The 20,106-nt window shown below is 48.3% G+C and overlaps 1 protein-coding gene across 3 annotated transcripts in view; it reads right to left on the bottom strand.

The window, feature by feature from the left end:
* Nucleotides 1-15,866: 15,866 nt before the first annotated feature.
* Nucleotides 15,867-20,106, bottom strand: part of PTPRF (protein tyrosine phosphatase receptor type F) — an 82,567-nt gene continuing 78,327 nt past the window's right edge. For all 3 annotated transcript variants that reach the window (XM_053921777.2, XM_053921779.2, XM_053921778.2), the window contains 8 exons: nucleotides 19,931-20,085; nucleotides 19,566-19,851; nucleotides 19,304-19,482; nucleotides 18,977-19,103; nucleotides 18,624-18,749; nucleotides 18,232-18,386; nucleotides 17,999-18,134; nucleotides 15,867-17,604 (listed from right to left, as the gene is read on the bottom strand). In XM_053921777.2, the coding sequence (XP_053777752.1) occupies nucleotides 17,536-17,604; nucleotides 17,999-18,134; nucleotides 18,232-18,386; nucleotides 18,624-18,749; nucleotides 18,977-19,103; nucleotides 19,304-19,482; nucleotides 19,566-19,851; nucleotides 19,931-20,085 (1,233 nt within the window). In that variant the 3' untranslated portion in view covers nucleotides 15,867-17,535. The remainder of the gene's footprint in view (nucleotides 17,605-17,998; nucleotides 18,135-18,231; nucleotides 18,387-18,623; nucleotides 18,750-18,976; nucleotides 19,104-19,303; nucleotides 19,483-19,565; nucleotides 19,852-19,930; nucleotides 20,086-20,106) is intronic.

The following is a 20,106-nucleotide window of genomic DNA, read 5'->3' as shown; positions in this document are numbered from 1 at the left end:
GGCCTCACAGAGTCAACCAATCCGAGGCCCACTATAAGCAACCCTGGAAAAACCAATGAGCACGCGCTGCAGGCACTCCAAAGTCCGGACACACGAATCTGCTCAGCCTATGAGATCCAGCTCGGGCTGTTGCCAGGAGGAAAAGCCGTACCACTCGGGACCGCGGCCACTGAGCATCTCCGCTAAATGCGTAGTTGGCCTATCACAGGCAGGCTTCTGGCGGGCCCGTAGCTAATCTGGATAGAAAGTGTCGAGAGCCTAGAAATGGGAAGGTGGAAAGGGGTAAAATGAGATTACTGAAGGATTCTTCTAACGAAAGGGTGGGGCAGAACCTTTTGGGGCTGAGTTAAGACCTTGCCTGAGGTGGAAGTGTGTTGTGATCCCTTAAAGGGAAGCTTCCGAGGTCGAGGAATTCTTGATAAGGTGACTAACTGGTCTTGGTTTTTAAAAAGGCAAGTCTCCTCCTCTGGAAATCCCTTCATTCAAAGGCTCGCCGAGGCATTTCTTGAAGGGATCAGCTCCTGAATAGGCGAGGAGTCCTGCGGGTTATTAGGACTGACCCTAAAGGGCGATGTCCTTAAAGTCATTAAAAAGCAGTTCCCCGGTGAGCAAGAATTTGGTGGTCATTAGGAGGAGCTCTTGGGGAAGAGATCCCGGGAGTCATTAGACGCACTGGGGGGGGGGGGGGGGGGGGAGACTTACAGAAGTCGTTAGGAGCGGTTCCTGAGTAGTAAATCGTCATAACAAGGAGTTACCAGATTTGTCAAGGGTGGTGGGCCAGGGGCTGTAACAGGACACTGATGGGTCAAACAGAAATGTAGCATTCTCACAACCAGTCATTAAAAAAGATAAAAGTACAAAATTCCCCGTAAATGAGTAATGCTGTAGTGCCCTGGAAAGAGCTATGGAGTCAGATTTGTGTTCCAAACCAGAGTGTGGAATTTCGCATCAGCAAAATGGAACAAATTAATGCTACTAGCCTTGCAGTATTGTTATATAGACGAGAGTTAATACATGTTGAGAAAAAGGATGGTATTACATACAATGGTGTGGACGTGGACCAATGCTGATACATCCCATGCTTTCCCCCTCCTACCCACCAAAAGCAAAGTTCTGTTTCCAAAAAGACCAGGGAAATGACCGGTGGGGGTGGGGGTGGGAGTGTGCAGTTACCATTAGTCTTTCACAATTACAAGGTTTTTCTCTCTTGACCTAGATTGTGTTGGGTATCTCACAAAATTGCTACGACTCTGAAGAACCCAACTTGGGGTTCTTCTCACTAAAGCACGCCACAGAATTCACCCACTGCTACTGTCCTTGCTGCTGCCACCAAGCACAACATTCAGCTGGCTTCAGAAGCCACTGCCCTGGGTGTGGGTGCGGTTACTAGTATTGCTGATACTACCTGCTACTTGCCGAATTTAATCTTGTTACGTTTCCTGCTGCTGCCAAAGAGGATTTTCTGGGGTGGCTGCTGCTTGGTATCACCAGCTTTCAATTGGTGCGTGCATGGGAAAGGTGGAGCCTGGATCAAGTTCTCTTGACAGCCTCCCATTTCTCTGACCAGCTTATCTTAGTCACCTTTTGAAGCTCATCTTTCCTTCTCCATTTCCTCCATATAGATATACAAAGCAAAAAGTCAAAGGCGTGGTTACCTTTGGGGAGGTGACAGAGAGATGGGAGCCGGGGCGCCAGGAATAGTGCTTCTGAGGTGTTGGGAATGTCCTATTTCTCAATCTGGATGGTGGTTATTACAATGGTCTGTTCACATTATTTTGTTTTGTTTTGTTTTTTTAAGATTTTATTTATTTTCGGAGAGAGGAGAGGAGGGAGAGAGAGAGGGAAGGAAACATCAGAAACATCCACTGGTTGCCCCTCGCAAGCCCCCAGCTGATCACCCCGCCCACAACCCAGGCTGTGCCCTGACAAGGAATCAAACTGAGACCTTTCAGTTCACAGGCCAGCGCTCAATCCACTGAGCAACCGCAGCCAGGACTGGTCTGTTCAGACTGTAAAAATTCCTTGAGCATATAAGTTGTGCATAGCATTTGATGTACATGATACCATCATTTTAAAAATTAAATTACAAAATTAATAAGTTTTTTTAAAGAAAATCATGTTGATGTTCTCATGGCTATGTCCTTTGCCCTCTTCTCTCATTCTACAAAGTATCCTTAGGTGTTTCTGGTTTCACAACTTACTAGCAGCAGTAAGTCACTTAATTTCTCTAATCTTCAGTTATCTAATAACTAAAACTGGAACAGTACTTCCCCTTCTTGGTTGTGTGCAGTGAATGAGATAATGCAGGCAAAGCACTTTGACGCTGAATTGGCATACAGTGAGTGCTTAGTAAATGTTCCTTGCACCGAGGGATGATGATGATGATGATGGTAATGATACAAAGCATTTAGCATACAGTCTGAAACAAGAGCTCACTACACACTTGATCTAAGGCTTCATTCATGTGGGCACACTGGTGACACCCACTCTGTACTGCAGCACAGGCTTCTCCCCTGAGTTCAGATCCACGTATTCTACGTCTAGATCGCTCCTCTCCAGGTGTCCTACAAGTACCTAAAACTCACATGCCCAATAAAGAACTACTCTGCCTCACAAATGAACTCCGGCTCCTAAATTTCCCTTCTCAGCGGGGCGCCATCCACCCACTGACCTAAGCCAGAAACTGGCATGCAACCAGGGACTCCTTCATGGGTCCATTACCTCACCCTGTACAGAGTTCTACAAAGTAAGTGTTTTACAAATGCCTGAGGTTTTTTTTTTTACATGCCCATCTTCCTCCACTGGTCAAAAATCTCTCGAGAGTATCCTGTCAGTCCTACCTGGTGTGGATTGAGTGCCGGCTTTCAAACCAAAGGGTCGCTGGTTCGATTCCCAGTCAAGGCACAGGCCTAGGTTGCAGGCCAGATCCCCAGTAGGGGGTGCGCGAGAGGCAACCACACATTAATGTTTCTCTCCCTCTCTTTCTCCCTCCCTTCCCCCTCTCTAAAAATAAATGAATAAAATATTTGAAAAATAAAAAGAGTATCATGTCAGTTTTATTGGTAGTACTCTTTAGAAATGTGTTTCATTGCCAGAAATAGAATCCTAGCAGGAGTGGCTTAACCAAACGTAGTTATTTTCCTCATGTGATTAAGAAGTATGAAGGGGGCATTTATTAGCATTGGCTTAGTATTCCACAAAGCCGCCAAAGATACAGGCTCCTTCCGTCTTTCCCCGTCACACTTCATAACCTGGGTTTGGCCTTCGTGTGTGTGCCTCACGGTTGGGAGGGTGATTGCTGCAGCCCTAGACATCCTGTCCACATCCACGGGGATGAGGAGGAAAGGGAGCATATCAGGAACACCTGTTCTTCCTACCAGACGCAGCAAGAAGTCTCCCAGAATCTGCTCACCTGTTACTGAAGACCCACCATCACTGACTGAGTGGAACAGTCCCTTCCCTGCCCCTGACGTTTACAATCCAGTGAGGGAGACAGACATGAAACCAGTGTTCAAGCAGATAAAGAAAATCACAAAAGTTGTGCTTCCTATGGAGGGAAAAAGATGGGGGAGGCACCTTTTGGAGTGACTTGTTAGCCATGGTGGTAGGATCTGGAGGTCGACTCTGTCGTTTTGTCCAGTGCTAGCACATAGTAATCATTACATCAGTAACACTAATGGCGGTAATATTAGCTTTGCAAGTTAACCACAGTTACTCAGCCCTCATTATGTTCCAAACACTATACTAAAAGCTTTAATACCAGAATACACACAAGTTGTTTACGTTGTCATCAACATTTTTTAATAAAAACAACTTTATAGAGGTATTACTTAGATACCATAAAACTCGCCCATCTTAAGGGTATAATGTAATGATTTTTAATGATTTACCACTTTGTGCAACACCCAATCCAGTTTTCAAATATTCCTGTCACCTCAATAACATCTGCCACCTCCGTAAGATGCCCATGCCCAGTGACCAGCACTCTCTGCCCCTACTCCCAGCCCAACAACCATTCATCTCTTCTCTGTCCATATAGATGTGCTCTTTCTGGGCATTTCATATAAATAGAACCGTACAATATGCGCTCTTTTGTGTCTGAATTTTTTCATTTAGCATATTTTTTTGAGATTCATCTAAGTTGTAGGATGCATCACTATTTTTTTTTAATGTCGAATAGTATCCCATTGTAGTATTTTTTTAAGGGTTTTGTTTATTTACTTTTAGAGAGAGAGCAAAGGAGGGAGACAGAGAGGGAGAAAAACATCACTGTGTGAGAGATACATTGATTGGTTGCCTCTCACATGCTCCCTACTGGAGACCTGGTCCACAGCCCAGGCATGTGCCCTGACTGGGAATCGAACTGGTGACCTTTTGGTTTACAGGCTGGCATTCAACCCACTGAGCTACACCAGCCAGGCCATTGTAGTATTCATTGACGTTTGGGTTGTTTCTACTTTTTGGCTATTATGAATAGGGCTTCTATCAACATTTATGTATTTATGTGCAAGTCTCAGTGAAATGTATGCTTTCATTTCTCTTGGTTAGTTAATTAGGAGTGGACTTTGTGTTATACAGTAAATTTTTTTTTTTTTTGAGAAACTGCCAAACTCTTTTTCAAAGTGGCTGTACCATTGTACATTCCCACAGCAATGTATGAGGGTTCCCATTCTCCACATCTCTGCCAGCATTTGTTACTGTCCGTCTTCCTGAGCACAGCCATTCTAGTGGGTGTGAAGAGGCATCTCATTGGGGTTTTCATTTGCATTTCCCTAATGACTGATGAGGGTGAGCATCTTTTTATATGCTTATTAGCCATTCATATATCATCTTTGGTGAAATATCTATTTATAATTTTTTGTCAATTTTTTTAATGGGTTATTTGTCTTAATATTGAGCTGTAAGAGTCCTTTGTATATTCTGGATACAAATCCTTTTATCACATATCGGCTTTGTAAATATTTTCTCTCGTCCCGTGTCTTGTTTTTTCATTTTAATAGGGTCTTTTGAAGTGCAAGAGTTTTTAATTTTGATGAAGTCTAATTTATCAGTTTTTTCTTTTGTGTATTGTGCCTTTGGTGCACTGACATTAACATTGATACGGTTCTGCTCTGCCTCCAAAATCTATCCAGAATCCAGCACTTCCCTCCACCACCCTCCACCACCCTCCACCACCCCGGTGCAAGCCACCATCATCTGAAGCCGGATGAGGATGATTTTCCCTGCTCCTGCCCTTGCTCCCTGCAGTCGCCTCAGCAGCAGAGGGATTCTTTAATACTTGAAGCCAGATCTTGTTACTCCTTTAAAAGCCATCAAATAAATGACTTTCATCTCATTCTGGAGAGACGCCAAGTCCTTAGAATGGCCTACAGGCGCTCTCCCTCTGGGAAGCACAACCTGGCCTTTCTCTTCTCCCTCTTCCTTCCAGGCAGCCGCGTGCCTCTCTCTCTCCTAAGCTCCAAGAGCCCTTCTACTACCTCTGTATCTTTCTAAATAAATTTTTCTCTTATCATTTGAAAGACAAAAGGCCTACAATCTCCCCCAGCCCCATCAGCGTATCACCCCTCCCCCTACTCCTCCAGTTCCCTATTCCCCCATGTCTGAGTGGCTTGCTTCCCCATCTCCTTCAGGGCCTTGCTGACATGTTACCTCCTCAGTGAAGCCTTCCCTGACCACCACGTTATGCTCTATTTTTCTATTCTTTAACTCCACCCATTGGAATGTCTTCAAGGCGAGGCCAGGGCTCTGTGCCACCACGATCCCCATCACTTAGGACAGCCCTGGCTCTCTGTACAAGCTTCCTAAGTATTTGTTGAGCCCTGACTGGTGTAGTTCAGTGGGTTGGGCATCATCCCACAGACTGTAGGGTCACTGGTTCCTGATTCCCGGTCAGGGCACATGCCTGGGTTTCAGGCCCCTTCCCCAGTGGGGGCATGTGTCAGAGGCAGCCAATCGATGTTTCTCTCACATACTGATGTTTCTCTCCCTCTCTTTCTCCCTCCCTCTCTCTAAAAATAAATCAATAAAATCTTTTTAAAAATACTTACATATTTGTTTAGTGAACAAATGTCATTCCTTAATTTCATCCTCACGATGAACTTTTGAAGAAGGCATCGTTACAGACTCCATTTTAGAGCTAAGGAACCTAAGATGCAGAGAGGTTAGGTAATGTGAAACCAACGCTGGATCGGAGGCGATTTGTCAGATAAGTGAATGAATGATGAGCTGAATGAGTAAACAAACAGTAAGGATTGTTTGTGTCTGTGCATTGACGATCCCTTTGGCTTTCACCTCTGGGTCAAGCACATTCCACCCCTCCTCTGGGGGCCCTAGCTGATGAACAGAACATTTTTTTCTGGAGCTTTGCGGGCTCTGGTCAAAGGGCCTCACAAGAGCTGCCCAGAAAAGAAGCCCTGATCCCTAAGCACCAGGAACAGGTTGACACAGCCCGACCTGCTCAGCCTGGTTCACTGGGAAAGGGGGTGGGGAAGGGCTCCAGTGGCCAGGCCAGTCCATGTAAACAGAAAGAGAATTCAGCCTTAACTCAGCCTTGCAGACAAGGTCAGCTGGAAGGACCAGGGCCTTCTAGCCTGTGAAATACAAAAATACAAATACAAAAATATTTACAAGCAAACACACACACATTTGCAAATCCACCCTGGATCTTCCAGTTAACAAAAACATAGTCTTTCTTTCTAGCTCTGTTTACTCTCCTGTGCTGGGGAGGATGGCTCAGTGTTACAGGTGAAGCCTTGGTGAGCAGTGCAAACAGGCACCCCGTGGGCCATTTCCAAGTCACCTTCAGTCCTCCTTTGCTTCCGCCAACTGTTCTGCTGGGTTTTTGTTTTGTTTTCACCTGAGCCACCCAAATATCTTCACCTCAAGGCTAAATCCTGTCCATTCTTCAAGACTTCACTCAAGTTCTACCCATTTGTGCATTTTTTAATTTAACAATTTTACTTTTTATTGTTTAAAAAGATTTTACTCATTTATTCCTAGAGAGATGGGAAACAAGGGGGAGAAGGAAAGACCCATGTGTGAGAGAAACATCAATATGTTGCCTCTCACATGCCCCGAGCTGGGGACCTGGCCCGCAGCCCAGGCACATGCCCTGACTGGGCGTCGAATCAGCGACCTTCTGGTTTGCAGGACAACGCCCAACCCACTGAGCCACACCAGTCAGGGCTAATTTAACGATTTTAAAACAAGCACCTATTTTGTGCTGACTCTCTTGGCTCTTCCCCAAATCTGCTCCTCCCTGCGTGCTCCCCACCTCAGCAGAGGCACCGGTATTCATGCAGGTGGGCAGTCACTCCTGATTCTTTTCTCTCGCAGCCCACATCCAAGCCTATTGGCCTTACTTTTGAAACTATATCGTGAATTCGCTTTTTTTTTAAACCTCTGTCACTACCATCCCACTTCAAGCCCCAGCACTCTTCACTTGGACCACTGCCACCACTGTCCCTCCAATCTGTTTTCCATACGGCAGCCAGAATGACCTTTCTACAAAGCAAAGCTGAATTCATTGCTCTACTGAAAACCCTTTAAAAGCTTCCTGTGCTCTCAGTGTGAGTCCCAAGTCCCTGTCCTGGCCCACCAGGCCCTGCGCACTCTCCACCCCATCCTGCCTCATTCTTCCTTTGCTCTCTGGGCTCCAGCCATGCTTGCCTCTATTCTGTTTTTCTTTTTAAAAAATATTTTTAAAATTTATTTTTAGAGAGAGGGAAAGGGAGGCAGAAAGAGAGGGAGAGAAACATCGATGTGTGAGAGATGCATCCATCGGTTCCCTTTTGCGTGCGCCTAGCTGGGGACCTGGCCAGAAACCCAGGCATGTGCCCTGACAGGGAATCAAACTGGAGACCTTTCAGTTCACAGGCTGGCACTCAATCCACTGAGCCACACCAGCCGGGGCTCTATTCTGTTTTTCTAAAAGGAGCTGTGCTCCCTTCTGCCTCAAGGCCTTTGCTAAAGACCGCTTCCTCATAGAAGCCTAACTCTTGCTGGGGGGGTCTTGCTGTCCTGTACTGCCCTCTTAGCGTTGGGCACTTTTCCTGCAGAGGACCTATGGTTTTGCAATTATATTTGCGTGTAAGATTTCTGTGGCTTCATGTCTGTTTCCCACAGACTAAGCCTCTAAGAGCTGGGACTTTGGTTTTCCTCTATTTGAAGCCCATTGTCCTGTGCAATGCCTGGTTCATAGTAAGTGCTCACTAAACATTCCTGGTATATTGCTTGTAGAAAGAATGGATAAATGAGGCCACACAGATTGCAGCTTGCGTAGTAGTTAGCATTCAGCCTCTGGAGTCACACAAATCCAGGTTCAAATCTGGATTCTGCACCTTTCCTAGCCATGTGACATAGGGTGAGGTGCTTGACCTCTTTGACTCTTAAGTCTTCAGCTGCAAAAGGAGATGATCATACAAGCTACTATACCGGGCTGTTGCGGGGATTAAGTTTTAGCAACCCAGGTAAAGTGCATGTCACAGCCAAGTGCATAGTAATGCTGACAGGTGTTACTATAGCGTGGCAGGAGCTCGGACAGGAGTGACTGCAGAGAATGCCCTGAAAACGTGCCAGAGAGGAGGCTGCAAAGGGCCATCCCTGGAAAGGAGTCTGGGACACAGATCTTTGGGAGGAGATTGCAGAGCATCCCAGTTCTGGGGCCAAAAACCTTCCCCCAGGTCAAAGTTCAGTCCAGGTTCTGGGTGACCTTTATTTATTTAAAAAATATTGTCATTGGTAAATCTACATTGGAGCCATTCCTACCATTGGGGCGGGGGATGGGAAGAAAAGCAGCTCCACAGAGGGAGGTTTGGTGTGGCTGCAGGTCCCTTCTTAGGTGAGGTGGCTGGGGGACGGGGAAGCCCCTCTCAGAGCTGACTAGGACGTGTGCTCAGGGTGTAAGCAAAATGCGGGGCCTCCTGAGAGGAGCTGGGAGTGGAGACTGGGGGAGGAGAGGGTTCAGGCAGCCCCAGCTATAGGCCCTCTCACCATCAGATTACTTCTTGCCTCAGGGCCAGGTCAAACACCTCCTCTTTGGTCCATTTAGCAAACATTTATCTGGTCCCTCCTTTGGGCCAGACTAGGCTGGAGAGCAAGTAAGACATGGCCCTTGGCTTCAAGAAGTTCCTAGTCCAGTAGAGGAGACAGATGAATCAAACCATAATTATGGTGTCAATTTGCATTTCATTTCTGCACTGCGGCCTGGAGGATTTCTTTGGCATTTCCTCCCCACCCCTCCACCCCCCATTTTAGTATGTGAACAGCAGAGGAAAGAAGAATAACAATTTCAGCACAGTGCTGTGGTTACTGGACCAGCAGTACAGCTGAATGTGAGGCTGTCTGGCTGGGTGTGGGGGAGGAGTGGCTAAGACGGGATTCCCAGAGGACTTGGTCTTGGATGACGGGCACTAGGAAGGATGCCAGGCTTATGCAACCACAGCATGGTGTCCTTTTCTACCACTGACACATTCTTACGAAAAAAGCGTATGTCCGTGGTAGCAAACCAGAAATTGCATTTAAAATAGGGAGCATCACCAATGGGCAAAACCACTGCTGATGTTTTGGTGTATACCCTTGCCAGAGATTCTCTAATTGTAATGCTTATACGAATGCCCGAAGGAACTCTCAAAAATACAAATTCTGTTTCTGAAGATCTAGGGGCGGGACGGAGATTCTGTTTCTAAAATGCTCCCAGCTGATGCATGTATGTATTTTGGGTTGTTTCCAACTTTTCAGTATTATGAATGATGTTGCAGTGAAGTTTTGCCCATAGATTTAAAAAATATTTGTCTGCTTGTTTCCTGCATATAAATTCCTAAATGTGTATCACTGGGTCAAAGGTAAAGCATACTTTAAGACTTTTGAAAGCCACTGGCATTTCTCCTCTGAAAAGGTAGACCCGGCATAGACGCCCACGAGCAGTACGACTGCCCCGCCCCCTCCAATACTGACACATAACTATTGTCATAGAAAACATTTTAAAAATGAAAGAAAAAATAAACAAAATTAGTAAGGCTCTGTACCTTCCAGTTTCATGATATTTGTGTATCTTTTGTAAATTGCCTATTTGTGTCCATGCCCACTTTCCTATCAGGATATTTACTTTTGTTCTTGTTGATTTGAAAGCAGCTCTATCTATTAGGGATGGAATGCTTTACTTTTTACAAATGTTTGGCATGGTGTGCTTAAGAAAAGGCAAGTATTTAAATAAGGCTGGTGCCCTGGCTGGGTAGCTCAGCTGGTGAGAGCATTGTCCTGATACGCCAAGGTCGAGGGTTTGATCTCCAGCCAGGGAATATACAAGAATTAACCAATGAATGCATAACTAAGGGAAATAACAAGTCAATGTGTATCTCTCTCTCTCTCCCTGTCTCCCTTCTTTTCTCTAAAATCATAATTTAAAAAATTTACACAGGCTGGAATTGAGGGTTCGAGAAGAGGTGGGTCAAGCGTGGTGGAAGCGCACACTGAGTTTACAGTTCCAGGCTGTTATCACCGTGGATGCCGAGAGGCTGCATCCAGCACCCTGGCGACCCGACGGCTGTCTTTCTGGACACTGGGATGGCCGCCCTCAGCAGACAGCGTCCCTCCCTCCCTGCAGCTTACTTGGGTCCCAAGGCTTCCTTTAGACTCCAGCTGGCTTTCCTTCACGTGACACATACTCTTCAGATACGTTACTGTTCATTTTATTGAGGAACACTGGCATCTGTAACCAAAATTGAGGGAGGGAAACTTTCCAAAGCTAATCTAACGTCCATTTGGAAGAACATCAGGGGACTAGCACTAATTAATTCTGAAAAACTAAAAAGATAATGATGGGGAGACTAGCTGTGTCAGGTAATAAAACAAAACCACAAAAATTACATGAGTAGTTCTGGCTCAGACAAGACAGACAGATGAATGAAACAGACTCACCCAGAAGGAAACTCTGTGCTTAAAACTTCACGTGATTTTTTTTAAAGGAGGCGTTACACATCAGTGCAGAGAAAAAGAGGGTGATCTAGAATAACCTGGGGGAAACAATTCAGGTACTCACATTAACCATCCAGTAAAGTATTTTCTAAAATACGAATTCCAAAAGATAGTAAGCAGTGGCACTGGCTGGTGTGGCTCAGTGGATTGAGCCCTGGACTATGAACTGAAGGGGCGACTGTTCGGTTCCCAGTCAGGGCACGTGCCTGGGTTGTGGGCCAGGTCCCTGGATGGGGGTGTGCGAGAGGCAACTGATCGATGTTTCTCTCACAGGTTTCTCTCCTCCTCTTTCTCCCTTCCTTCCCCTCTCTCTGAAAGGAAATAAATAAAATGTTTACAAAAAAATAGTAAACAATAGAATCAGATTGACAAAGAAAACAGCTGAGGAAACCATAGCCCAAGATGCCCGAGTCTAGGACCGTTCTCCCCAGAGAGGGCTGGACAAGTTTTAGGTTCAGAATCCACAGGTAAAGAAATCAAAGTGGTTCATGTGGCAAACATCTGGGAATTTGATAACGAGACCCACTGCAAAGCCCTAAGAGTTGCCGTCCAGCCCTCTTCCTTCACCAGGTTAATGTAGAGCCCGACACAGTACGGTTTCTGGGGAAATCTTAAATAAAGATGGCTGAATTAAAACTGAGAGTAAGTCTAAAAGAAATTTTAAGACCTATGAGAATCAGAAACTTTATAATCTTCAGTGAAAAAATTTCACGAGGGAGTACTTCCCCAAAGGAAGGGAAAAGACTCCTAGGCTGCACCGGAAACGGCGGCAGCTGAGCGTGATCCAGCAGTGAAGGGAGCGAAGGAAACATCAGAAGACTTATTTGAAATTAATGCTGGAAAGATTTTTCATAAACATGCAATTAAGATGCTGTTTATTGATTTTCAATTTTTAGAATGACTTAATTACAGAAATTGAACAGAAAGTATTATAAACTTGACAATGTGAAATAATAAAAAAAAAAGGTAGCTGGAGGAGGGAGGAAGGGGATCAAGGAAAGGGAACTAATTTCCTCATTCTTCACAGAGGGTAATCAATAGATACTGCCTCAGGTGATAGATGTTTAAATGTATTACTTAAAGTCACGGGGGAGCTCCAGAAGAATTAAAATAGCGTATCTAACACAATCAGGAGGTACAGGTGGGAGATCATGCGATTTTATTAAACCCCACATTTTACTGTGGGGTCACCAGGCACCAACTCCTGAGAGTGCCACGTACTGCAGATGTGATGCTCACGGCCCAAACTAAAATCAGAAGCTCCGGCGTACGAAAGCAGAGCTGGGGAGAGGAGATTTTGTATCCTTCAAGACTGTTTGGATTATTTTGATCCATTTTACCATGTACATCCACTTGGTAAATAAAAAAGCTATACTGATAACCATTTTTAAAAATTATGGCACATATCTAACAGAAGAGTATGTAGTGGCTTACAAAATGAGGTACTGATGTGGAAAGAAATTCACAGTACACTTGAATGAAAAGGACAATTTGCAAGAAGAGGTAACATGATTCTCGTATAAAAAAATGAAAGTTTATAGCCCTGGCTGGTGTGGCTCAGTGGATTGAGTGGCAGCCTATGAACCAAAAGGTCACTGGTTTGATTCCCAGCCAGGGCACATTCCTGGGTTATAGGCCAGGTCCCCAGGTGGGGGTGTGCGAGAGGCAACCAGTCAATGTATCTCTCGATTGATGTATCTCTGGCACAACAGTATCTTTCCCTCTCTTTCTTATTCCCTTCTCCTCTCTAAAAATAAATAAATAAAATCTTAAAAAAAATAAAATTTATGAACATGTCTGTATATTCATTGAAAATGCCCAGAAGGATATAGATTAAATCGTGACTCCCTCCAGGGAGGTGGGGGACAGGGCGAAAATGGGGACTTTAATGTTTTACAACTTCTTTCCTGTTTGAAAGATTTTTGTTTTTAAAAACATTGTATAATTTTAAGTTTCTTTCTAGAAATTAAAGTGCTATTTAAGTGTTGTTCTTTTTAAAAAAAGATTTATTTTTAGAGAGAGGGGAAGAGAGGGAGAAAGAGAGGGAGAGAAACATCAATGTGTAGTTGCCTTTCACATGCCCCCTACTGGGGACCTGGCCCACAACGTAGGCATGTGCCCTGAGTGGGAATCGAACCAGTGAGCCTTTGGTTTGCAGGCCAGGGCTCAATCCACTGAGCCACACCAGCCAGAGCTAAGTGCAATTAATTTTTTACAGAACATTTGGAAAATTATGAAGAAAGAAATCACCCAGCTGGCCCTGGCCAGGTTGTTCAGTTCGTTAGAGCATCATCCCGATATGCCAGGGTTCCTGGTTCGATCCCTGGTCAGGGCACATACAAGTAGCAGCCAGTGAATGCATAAATAAGTGGGGCAACAAATCAATGTCTCTATCTCTAAAATTTAAAAAATCACCTAATCTCACAACTTTTGGTGTATTTCCTTCCAAATATTTTTTCTCAATGCACCTGACTCCGTTTCCAGATAGAGGCTCATTCCTGCAGTGTGGAATGAGCCCTGCAGTCAGGCAGACCTGGGAGAGCGAGCAACTCTGCCACCCTCCACCTGGGGACCTTGAGTAGGTTGCTCAGCTCTTCTGATCAGCCCCGCCCTTCCAGCTGCTCGGGCCAGAACTGCGGGGTCAACCCTGACGGCTCTTTCTCTGCATGCGCTCTGTAAGGAAATCCTTAGTTCTACTTCCAACATATACCCAGTATCTAGCTACTTTTCACCACACCTGGACATTTATTCATTCCTTCTTTCTAAAAAAAAAAAATACACACACACACACACATATATATTTTAGAGAGGGCAAGGGAGGGCAAAAGAGAGAGAAACATCAACGTGCAAGAGAAACACTGATCAATCGTCGTTCGCACGCACCCCAATTCGGGACCAAACCCACAACCCAGGCATGTGCCCTGATTGGGAATTGAACCAGCCACCTTTTGCCTCGCAGGGTGACGCTCAACGCCACAGTGCCCAGGAATGGGTTTTTCTTTTTTATTAATCCTACATTTCCACTACCCAGAGGGAAGTGGTAATGTTTTACTGTATTTCTTTCATTTTAAAAATGTTTTTTAACTTATTGATTTTAGAGAGGAAAGGGAGAGAAAGAGAAACATCGATGTATTGTTCCACTTATTTATGCTTTCATTGCCTGATTCTCGTACGTGCCCTGAACAGAGATTCAACCCACAACCTCGGTGTACTGCATGCTTTAACCAACTGAGCGACCTAGCCAGGGCCCACCACACCTGGACTTCCGCCCGCGGTCCTCCCCAAGTGCTCGGAGCTGGCCGGCTTGCTCTCTGACCTCAGCCCCACTACCTCTCGCCCCCTGTTCACAGCACCGCAGCTGCACGGCCTCAGCCCATCAGGCACGCTCCCTCCTGGGCAGGACCTTTGCTCCAGCTGCTCCCTCTGGCTGCAAGCTTGCTTCGAAGATGTTTAAGCAAAAATCTCTCACCACTTTCAAGTCTTGCCTCAAATCCCATCTTTTCAATGAGATTTCTTCTCACAACCCTAATAATCAAGCCCCCGAGCCCCCCCACCTCCACTTCCTAACAAACTCGTTATTTTTCACACGCATCATGTTTCATCTTATGAGTGTAAATACCACGCACGAGGGCAGAAGTCCTGGCTCAGTACACCGACATGACTAGTACGTAGCAAATGCTCATTAAGTGTGTGTTGAATGAGTGGATGAGACCGAATTTTCTTATCTACAAAGGAGCATAATAGGACCCACCCTGTACTTTGCTGTGAGGATTATGTGTCTTTCCCGGACTGGGTGCTAAATAAATGAGCAAGGAAAGATAAGTATCATATGATTTCACTTATGTGTAGAATCTAATGAACACAATAAACTAACAAACAAAACAGGAACTGACTCAGACACAGAGAACAGACTGACAGCTGTCAAGAGGGGAGGGGGCATTAGGGGCTTGGTGAAAAAAAGGGATTAAGCTAAAAAAAAAAAAGGCTCAGACACAGATAACAGTATGGTGATTACCAGATGGAGGGAAAAGAGGGTGGGGGTGAGGGGGAAGTAAGATAGGGCAAAGGGGGAAATAAATGGTGATCAAGACTTGACTTGGAGTGGTGAAAAAAATAAACTGAACCACTTACTCACCTCATGAAACACTCAGAGGCCAGCTTACCTCACCTCCTCCAGGAAGCCTTCCTTGACCCTACCACAGGGTCAGGTGCTGCCTCTGTACCTACAGCACCTCTGTGGTAGGCTCATTCACTGTGACTCTCTACAGTCTGGTCATTGCCAACTTATGTATCTCTTCCCCACTTGTGTTGGGCCTCATTCATCTCTGTGTCCCCAGAAGTTCCAGAGCTCGACAACATGGCGGGATCTGTTTGATCACTAGTGGAGAGGCCACAGGGCTCAACGAGTGGATCCTACTGTGCCCAGGGGCCAGAAGGCCACATTGTGTCCAGTATCTACGTCGCAGGAATTATAAGAATCTTCACAAGCCAATCTTCAGCCACAGCCTCCGTGCCACAGTGGCAGTGGGGAAGAGGAGAGGGGGGTAATGGGAGAGAGGGAGTGTGGTTCCTTGAAGGAGTCGTCCCAGTACCTCTGACACAGGATGGGGACCCAGAATATCCTACGTGTGAGGAGAAGCCAAGGGTATGTCTGCTCCTAGTCTGGGGAACCGACCCCATGAGGGGTGCCCTTCACACGCGCCGGTTGGCTCAGTCTTCAGGGTTCGTAACCACTCCTCTCTGAAAGTGAGCACCATGCCGAGAGCCCATCTTGTCACACATACTCACATGCCCCTGGCTCCTTAGGAGCAGGAAGTCGCCAGTACCTACCCCTAGGTACTGACTCACAGAGCCCAGACTCTGTTCCAGAAAGAGCTGAGACAGAGGCCCGGTTTATAAGAAATCTGATTATTCAAATTTATTACCATCAAGAAGTATGCAATGATGCTGTAGTTTTCTTAACAAATAGAAAACAGACTGTGTACAACAGTGAACTCTACAGCACTAGCATCCACAAGGTAAAAATGAATGTTTCATCCAACATTACCAACCCTGGATTGTTGATCTTGACCGAGCCTAGCTAGATCTTGGGACGTCTGCTTCGTGTCCCTTGGCTAAAACAGCTATGCACCCTTCCCCGCCCCCACTTACCTACCTAGATAGTGCTGCCCAGAGGAAGAGGCCCTCTCCCTGCCCCTCAGCAAGCCGAGATTATAAGGATTGATTATAGTACCATTAGAAGAATTCCAGTAGTCTTGCCACATTGGTTTACGAGGGCATCTTGAAGGAGTGGAAAAGAGCAATTCTCTTGGGCTTTGACAATAGCTGCAAACCAGGGAGGAAGATCATCTGGCCCCTTCTCTGAGAACACACATGTGCTACCTGGCCCACTGGCCTGGACCTGAAGGGCCAGCCGTGCCCCTGCTTGGCCCTGAGGTGTGCAGGGTGTGGTACACACCCTGACCTGTGCCAACTACCTTGGCCGCATGGCCAGACCCCCAACCTACCAACACCACACCACACCGCCACACCAAAATGCTGGGGACGAAAGCCAACCTCTGAGGGTCCAGAGGTCAGCCTGGCAGCTCCCTCGGGAGCCCCAGGCAAAGGGAGCCACCTCCCCTCTCAGGGGTTTGAAGCAGAGGCCAGGAAATGACTCTCTCTTTTTTTTTTTTAAATCTTTTTTTTTTTGATTTTTTTGGATTGTTTGTTTTTGTTTTTTGTTGTTGCTTTTTTTAACCTTTGCAAACACGATGGTGATGAGAACTCCTCCCCAGGCTCCCCCAGACACACCTGCGGTTCTCGGCTGAGGCTTAAACACGCACTGGACAAGATGACGGGGGTTGCGTGTTTCCTATCTCTGCCCCGCCCACCACTGCCTGTGGCGCCTAAAATAAGGCTCTTAAGGAAAACAAAACTAAACTAAAAAAAAAAAAAAAAAAAAAAAAATTGTTCCCTGCATTTGGCTGAAACAGGATCTTGTCTGAAAGGCCTGGAAGAGCAGTGGGTCAGTGAGACTCCCCCCACCCTGCCCCGCTCAGGCTGCGGCCCCAGCTCCATATGCGTGAAGAAGGCATGTTCATCCTTCAGCAGTAAAAGTTATACGAGAAAAAAAGGATCCAAGTGAATTCAAAAAAGAAAGGAGATGACACCCCAAACCCAACAGCAGCCCATTCTGCAGCTAGAATTTGCAAAAGGAAGAGTCAGAGGGAAGAGACTAGAGCCCCTTCGTCTACCGCACTCAATGTATAAAAAGGAGGTCTGGCCCCATCCCCACCCCATGAGAAGAAGCATGAGACATGTGGCCGCGGCACGGAGTTCCAGTGGGCTCCAGGCAGGCCTGGAGGGTAGAGATGGGCTGCCTGCTGGCCCACCCCCTCTCCAGGGGTTTCTGGGCTGTTTGGTGTGGCAATGTTCCTGAAACGCTGTGATCCCGGTGGGCTGTGCTCTGCCAACAATGGCATCCGTGCAGAAGGGCTGGATGACGGTCGGTATGGCTCAGAAGAGCTGGGTCCCCTCCGGAGCCCCCAAGCAGGGGCGGCGAAGGAGAGGCTGCGGTAGTTACGTTGCATAGTGATCAAAGCTGCCGAGGTACTCCAGGGCTGCACGGTAGCACAGCTGGTACTGGTCCTGCCGGGACAGGGGCATGGTCGGCATGGACAGGGCCAGCAGGTACTCCAACACACTGCCAAGGGCACTCACACTGCAGCTGGTGGGCCATGGACTTAGCCTCTGCTGGCCAGAAGCAGGTGCCCCAGGCCAGACATCTGCCCCAGGCCATGTCCAGAGAGCTTGAAAGAACCACTGAAAGCCCATCTCATTCCCCTTCCCACTGCCCACATCCACCTACCGCTCCCCTGTGAGGACCCCTACATCCAACCCCAGGGAGAGCCAGGCACACCACTGGTGCTCGGTGCAGAGCTGCTGAAGGAGGCACATGTCCCGCCCATCCTGACCCAGAGCCCCAGACAGAGCTGGCCATGGTCAGTGTCAGTGGTGTGTGCTCATGGGCTGGCCCACGTACCTCCGTCTGCACCATGGCCGGGCGCTGGGTGCGCAGGGTCTTCACCGTCTGGAACATGTCCACCACGCCCTCGTAGCGCATCCGCTCCAAGACGATGCTCAGAGTGATGAACACCCCGGTGCGGCCCACGCCAGCACTGCTCGGGGACAGCCTTAGGTCAGGGGTCCTGTCTACCAGGCCTGCAGGCCGCCCCTGCCCCTGCCCCAGCCCAACCCTCCAGCGGCCAGTCCCACCTGCAGTGCACCGTGATGGGCCCATCCTGTCCAAACTGCTCCTTGGTCTTGTGCACCTGCCCGATGAAGTCAATGAAGCCCTCCCCCGTCTTGGGCACGCCCTGCTCTGGCCAGTCTGTGAACTGGAACTGCCGGATTGTCCTCGACTGCCCGTCCTGGGAGAGACAGAACGAGGTTAGTGCCTCAGGCTGCGGCCCCACCGGGCCAGGAGGGCAGGACAATGACACAGGTAAGCACCCTGGGGAGCTGGCCCCCAGCCTCTTCTCACTAGAGCCTTAGATTCCTGCAGCTGGAGCCAGGGTACCATGCAGGCAGCCCCCGCCCCACACGTGCTCAGGCAGCTACAGACATGCTCTTTCGCAAATACACATGCTCCCCCTGTCCAAACTCACCCGGGCGTCCGTGACCTTGAACTCACGCAGGATATACTGTGGCATATTGTACTCAGCCATTGGGTCAACGACAAAGTACTGGTAGCGAGCAGAGCGCTCTGCTGGCCAGTACTGGTGGCACTTCTCCTGCAGACAAAGGGCCCAGCCCCCATGATCAGGTGGGGGAAAGAGGGAGTGGGGGCGTTTCTAGGTATCAGAGGATTCTGGGACAGGACCCCTCAGGTGGTGATAATGGAGGGGGTGGTCAGAGGCTATGCTGATGGGAGGCTGGGTTATGAAAGGAGAGAAGAGTAAGGGGGAGGCTGGTATACTGCCAGGTGTAAGAGGGGCCCTGGGTGGGGGGGTGGGCTCACCCTGCCCATCTCCCGAAGCCTGGTCAGCATGACGATGATGGTGGAGTTGTGCTCCCAGAGCATGCGCCAAAAGTCCTCGGTGCTCTCTGCCAGAGGCCCTTGTGTGGCTATGTAGGCCTTTTGCTGTCTGGGGTGGACATAAACTGGACATGCTGGAGGTGCTGTGCTCCCAGAATCTCCCCAAGACTACCTAGTCCCTTGGGGCCCCCTCAGGTCACCCTCCTCCAGGAAGTCTGGCAGGCCCTACTCTATGGTGCCCCCAGCCAGCCAGCCAGCCACAGGCCGAGGTACAGACGGAGTACAGTGGGCAGACACAAGCATGCTGACCTGTAGCCGTCCAGGAAGCTGGCATTGATGTAGTCGGAGCCCTCCACACCCCGGATGGGCTGCAGACACACACGGGTCAACTCGTAGGGCATGATGTTCACCAGGCGGTTCTTGAACTTGTTGCAGGGCAGGTTGGCGCTGATGAAGCGGGATGTGTGGGCCTTGGAGCTGGCCAGCAGCTAGCGAAAGGGAGGGATCGATTGGGCCTGGCTTCCTGGGGGTCTTACCCCATGACCCAGTCCAGGCCCACCCCTCGGCCCACCTTGAACTCGAGCTCCATGGCAGTCACGCTCTCCCCAGGAGGCACTTGGCCCAGCTTCTGGATGTGGGCGTAGAGGTTTCGGGCAGGCACCTCTGTGTGTCCACACGTGGCGGCCTCCAGCAGCGCCTCGTGGATGAACACGTACTGGTCCTCTGTCTGCACCATGTAGTTGCGCTGGGATCGCATGCACGTCACGTGGCCGTAGATGTCGACTGTCTTCTCATGCTTCATGCGCTCCAGCATGGCGTCGATCACGATGAAGCAGCCCGTGCGGCCCACGCCCGCGCTGCAGGACACGGCTCAGCTTGGGGCAGAGGTCCACCCACCTCCCACCCCACCCCTGTAGCGGCGCTGTATCCCCTCACCTGCAGTGAACCACCATGGGCCCTGCATCTAGGGGGTTGCAGGCCTTGACCCGCCGCAGGAAGGCCAGGATGGGGGTCGGGTACTCAGGAACTCCGTGGTCTGGCCAGGCCATGAACTGGAACTGACGGAGCTCCCGCTTCTCACTGGAGCCGCTCTGGGGAGAACGGTGGGGAGA

The sequence above is a fragment of the Desmodus rotundus genome, chromosome 3, assembly GCF_022682495.2.
Source record: "Desmodus rotundus isolate HL8 chromosome 3, HLdesRot8A.1, whole genome shotgun sequence".
Taxonomy (NCBI): Eukaryota; Metazoa; Chordata; class Mammalia; order Chiroptera; family Phyllostomidae; genus Desmodus; species Desmodus rotundus.
The sequence above is the reverse complement of the archived record's forward strand: the minus strand, read 5'-3'. Positions and strand labels throughout refer to the sequence as shown.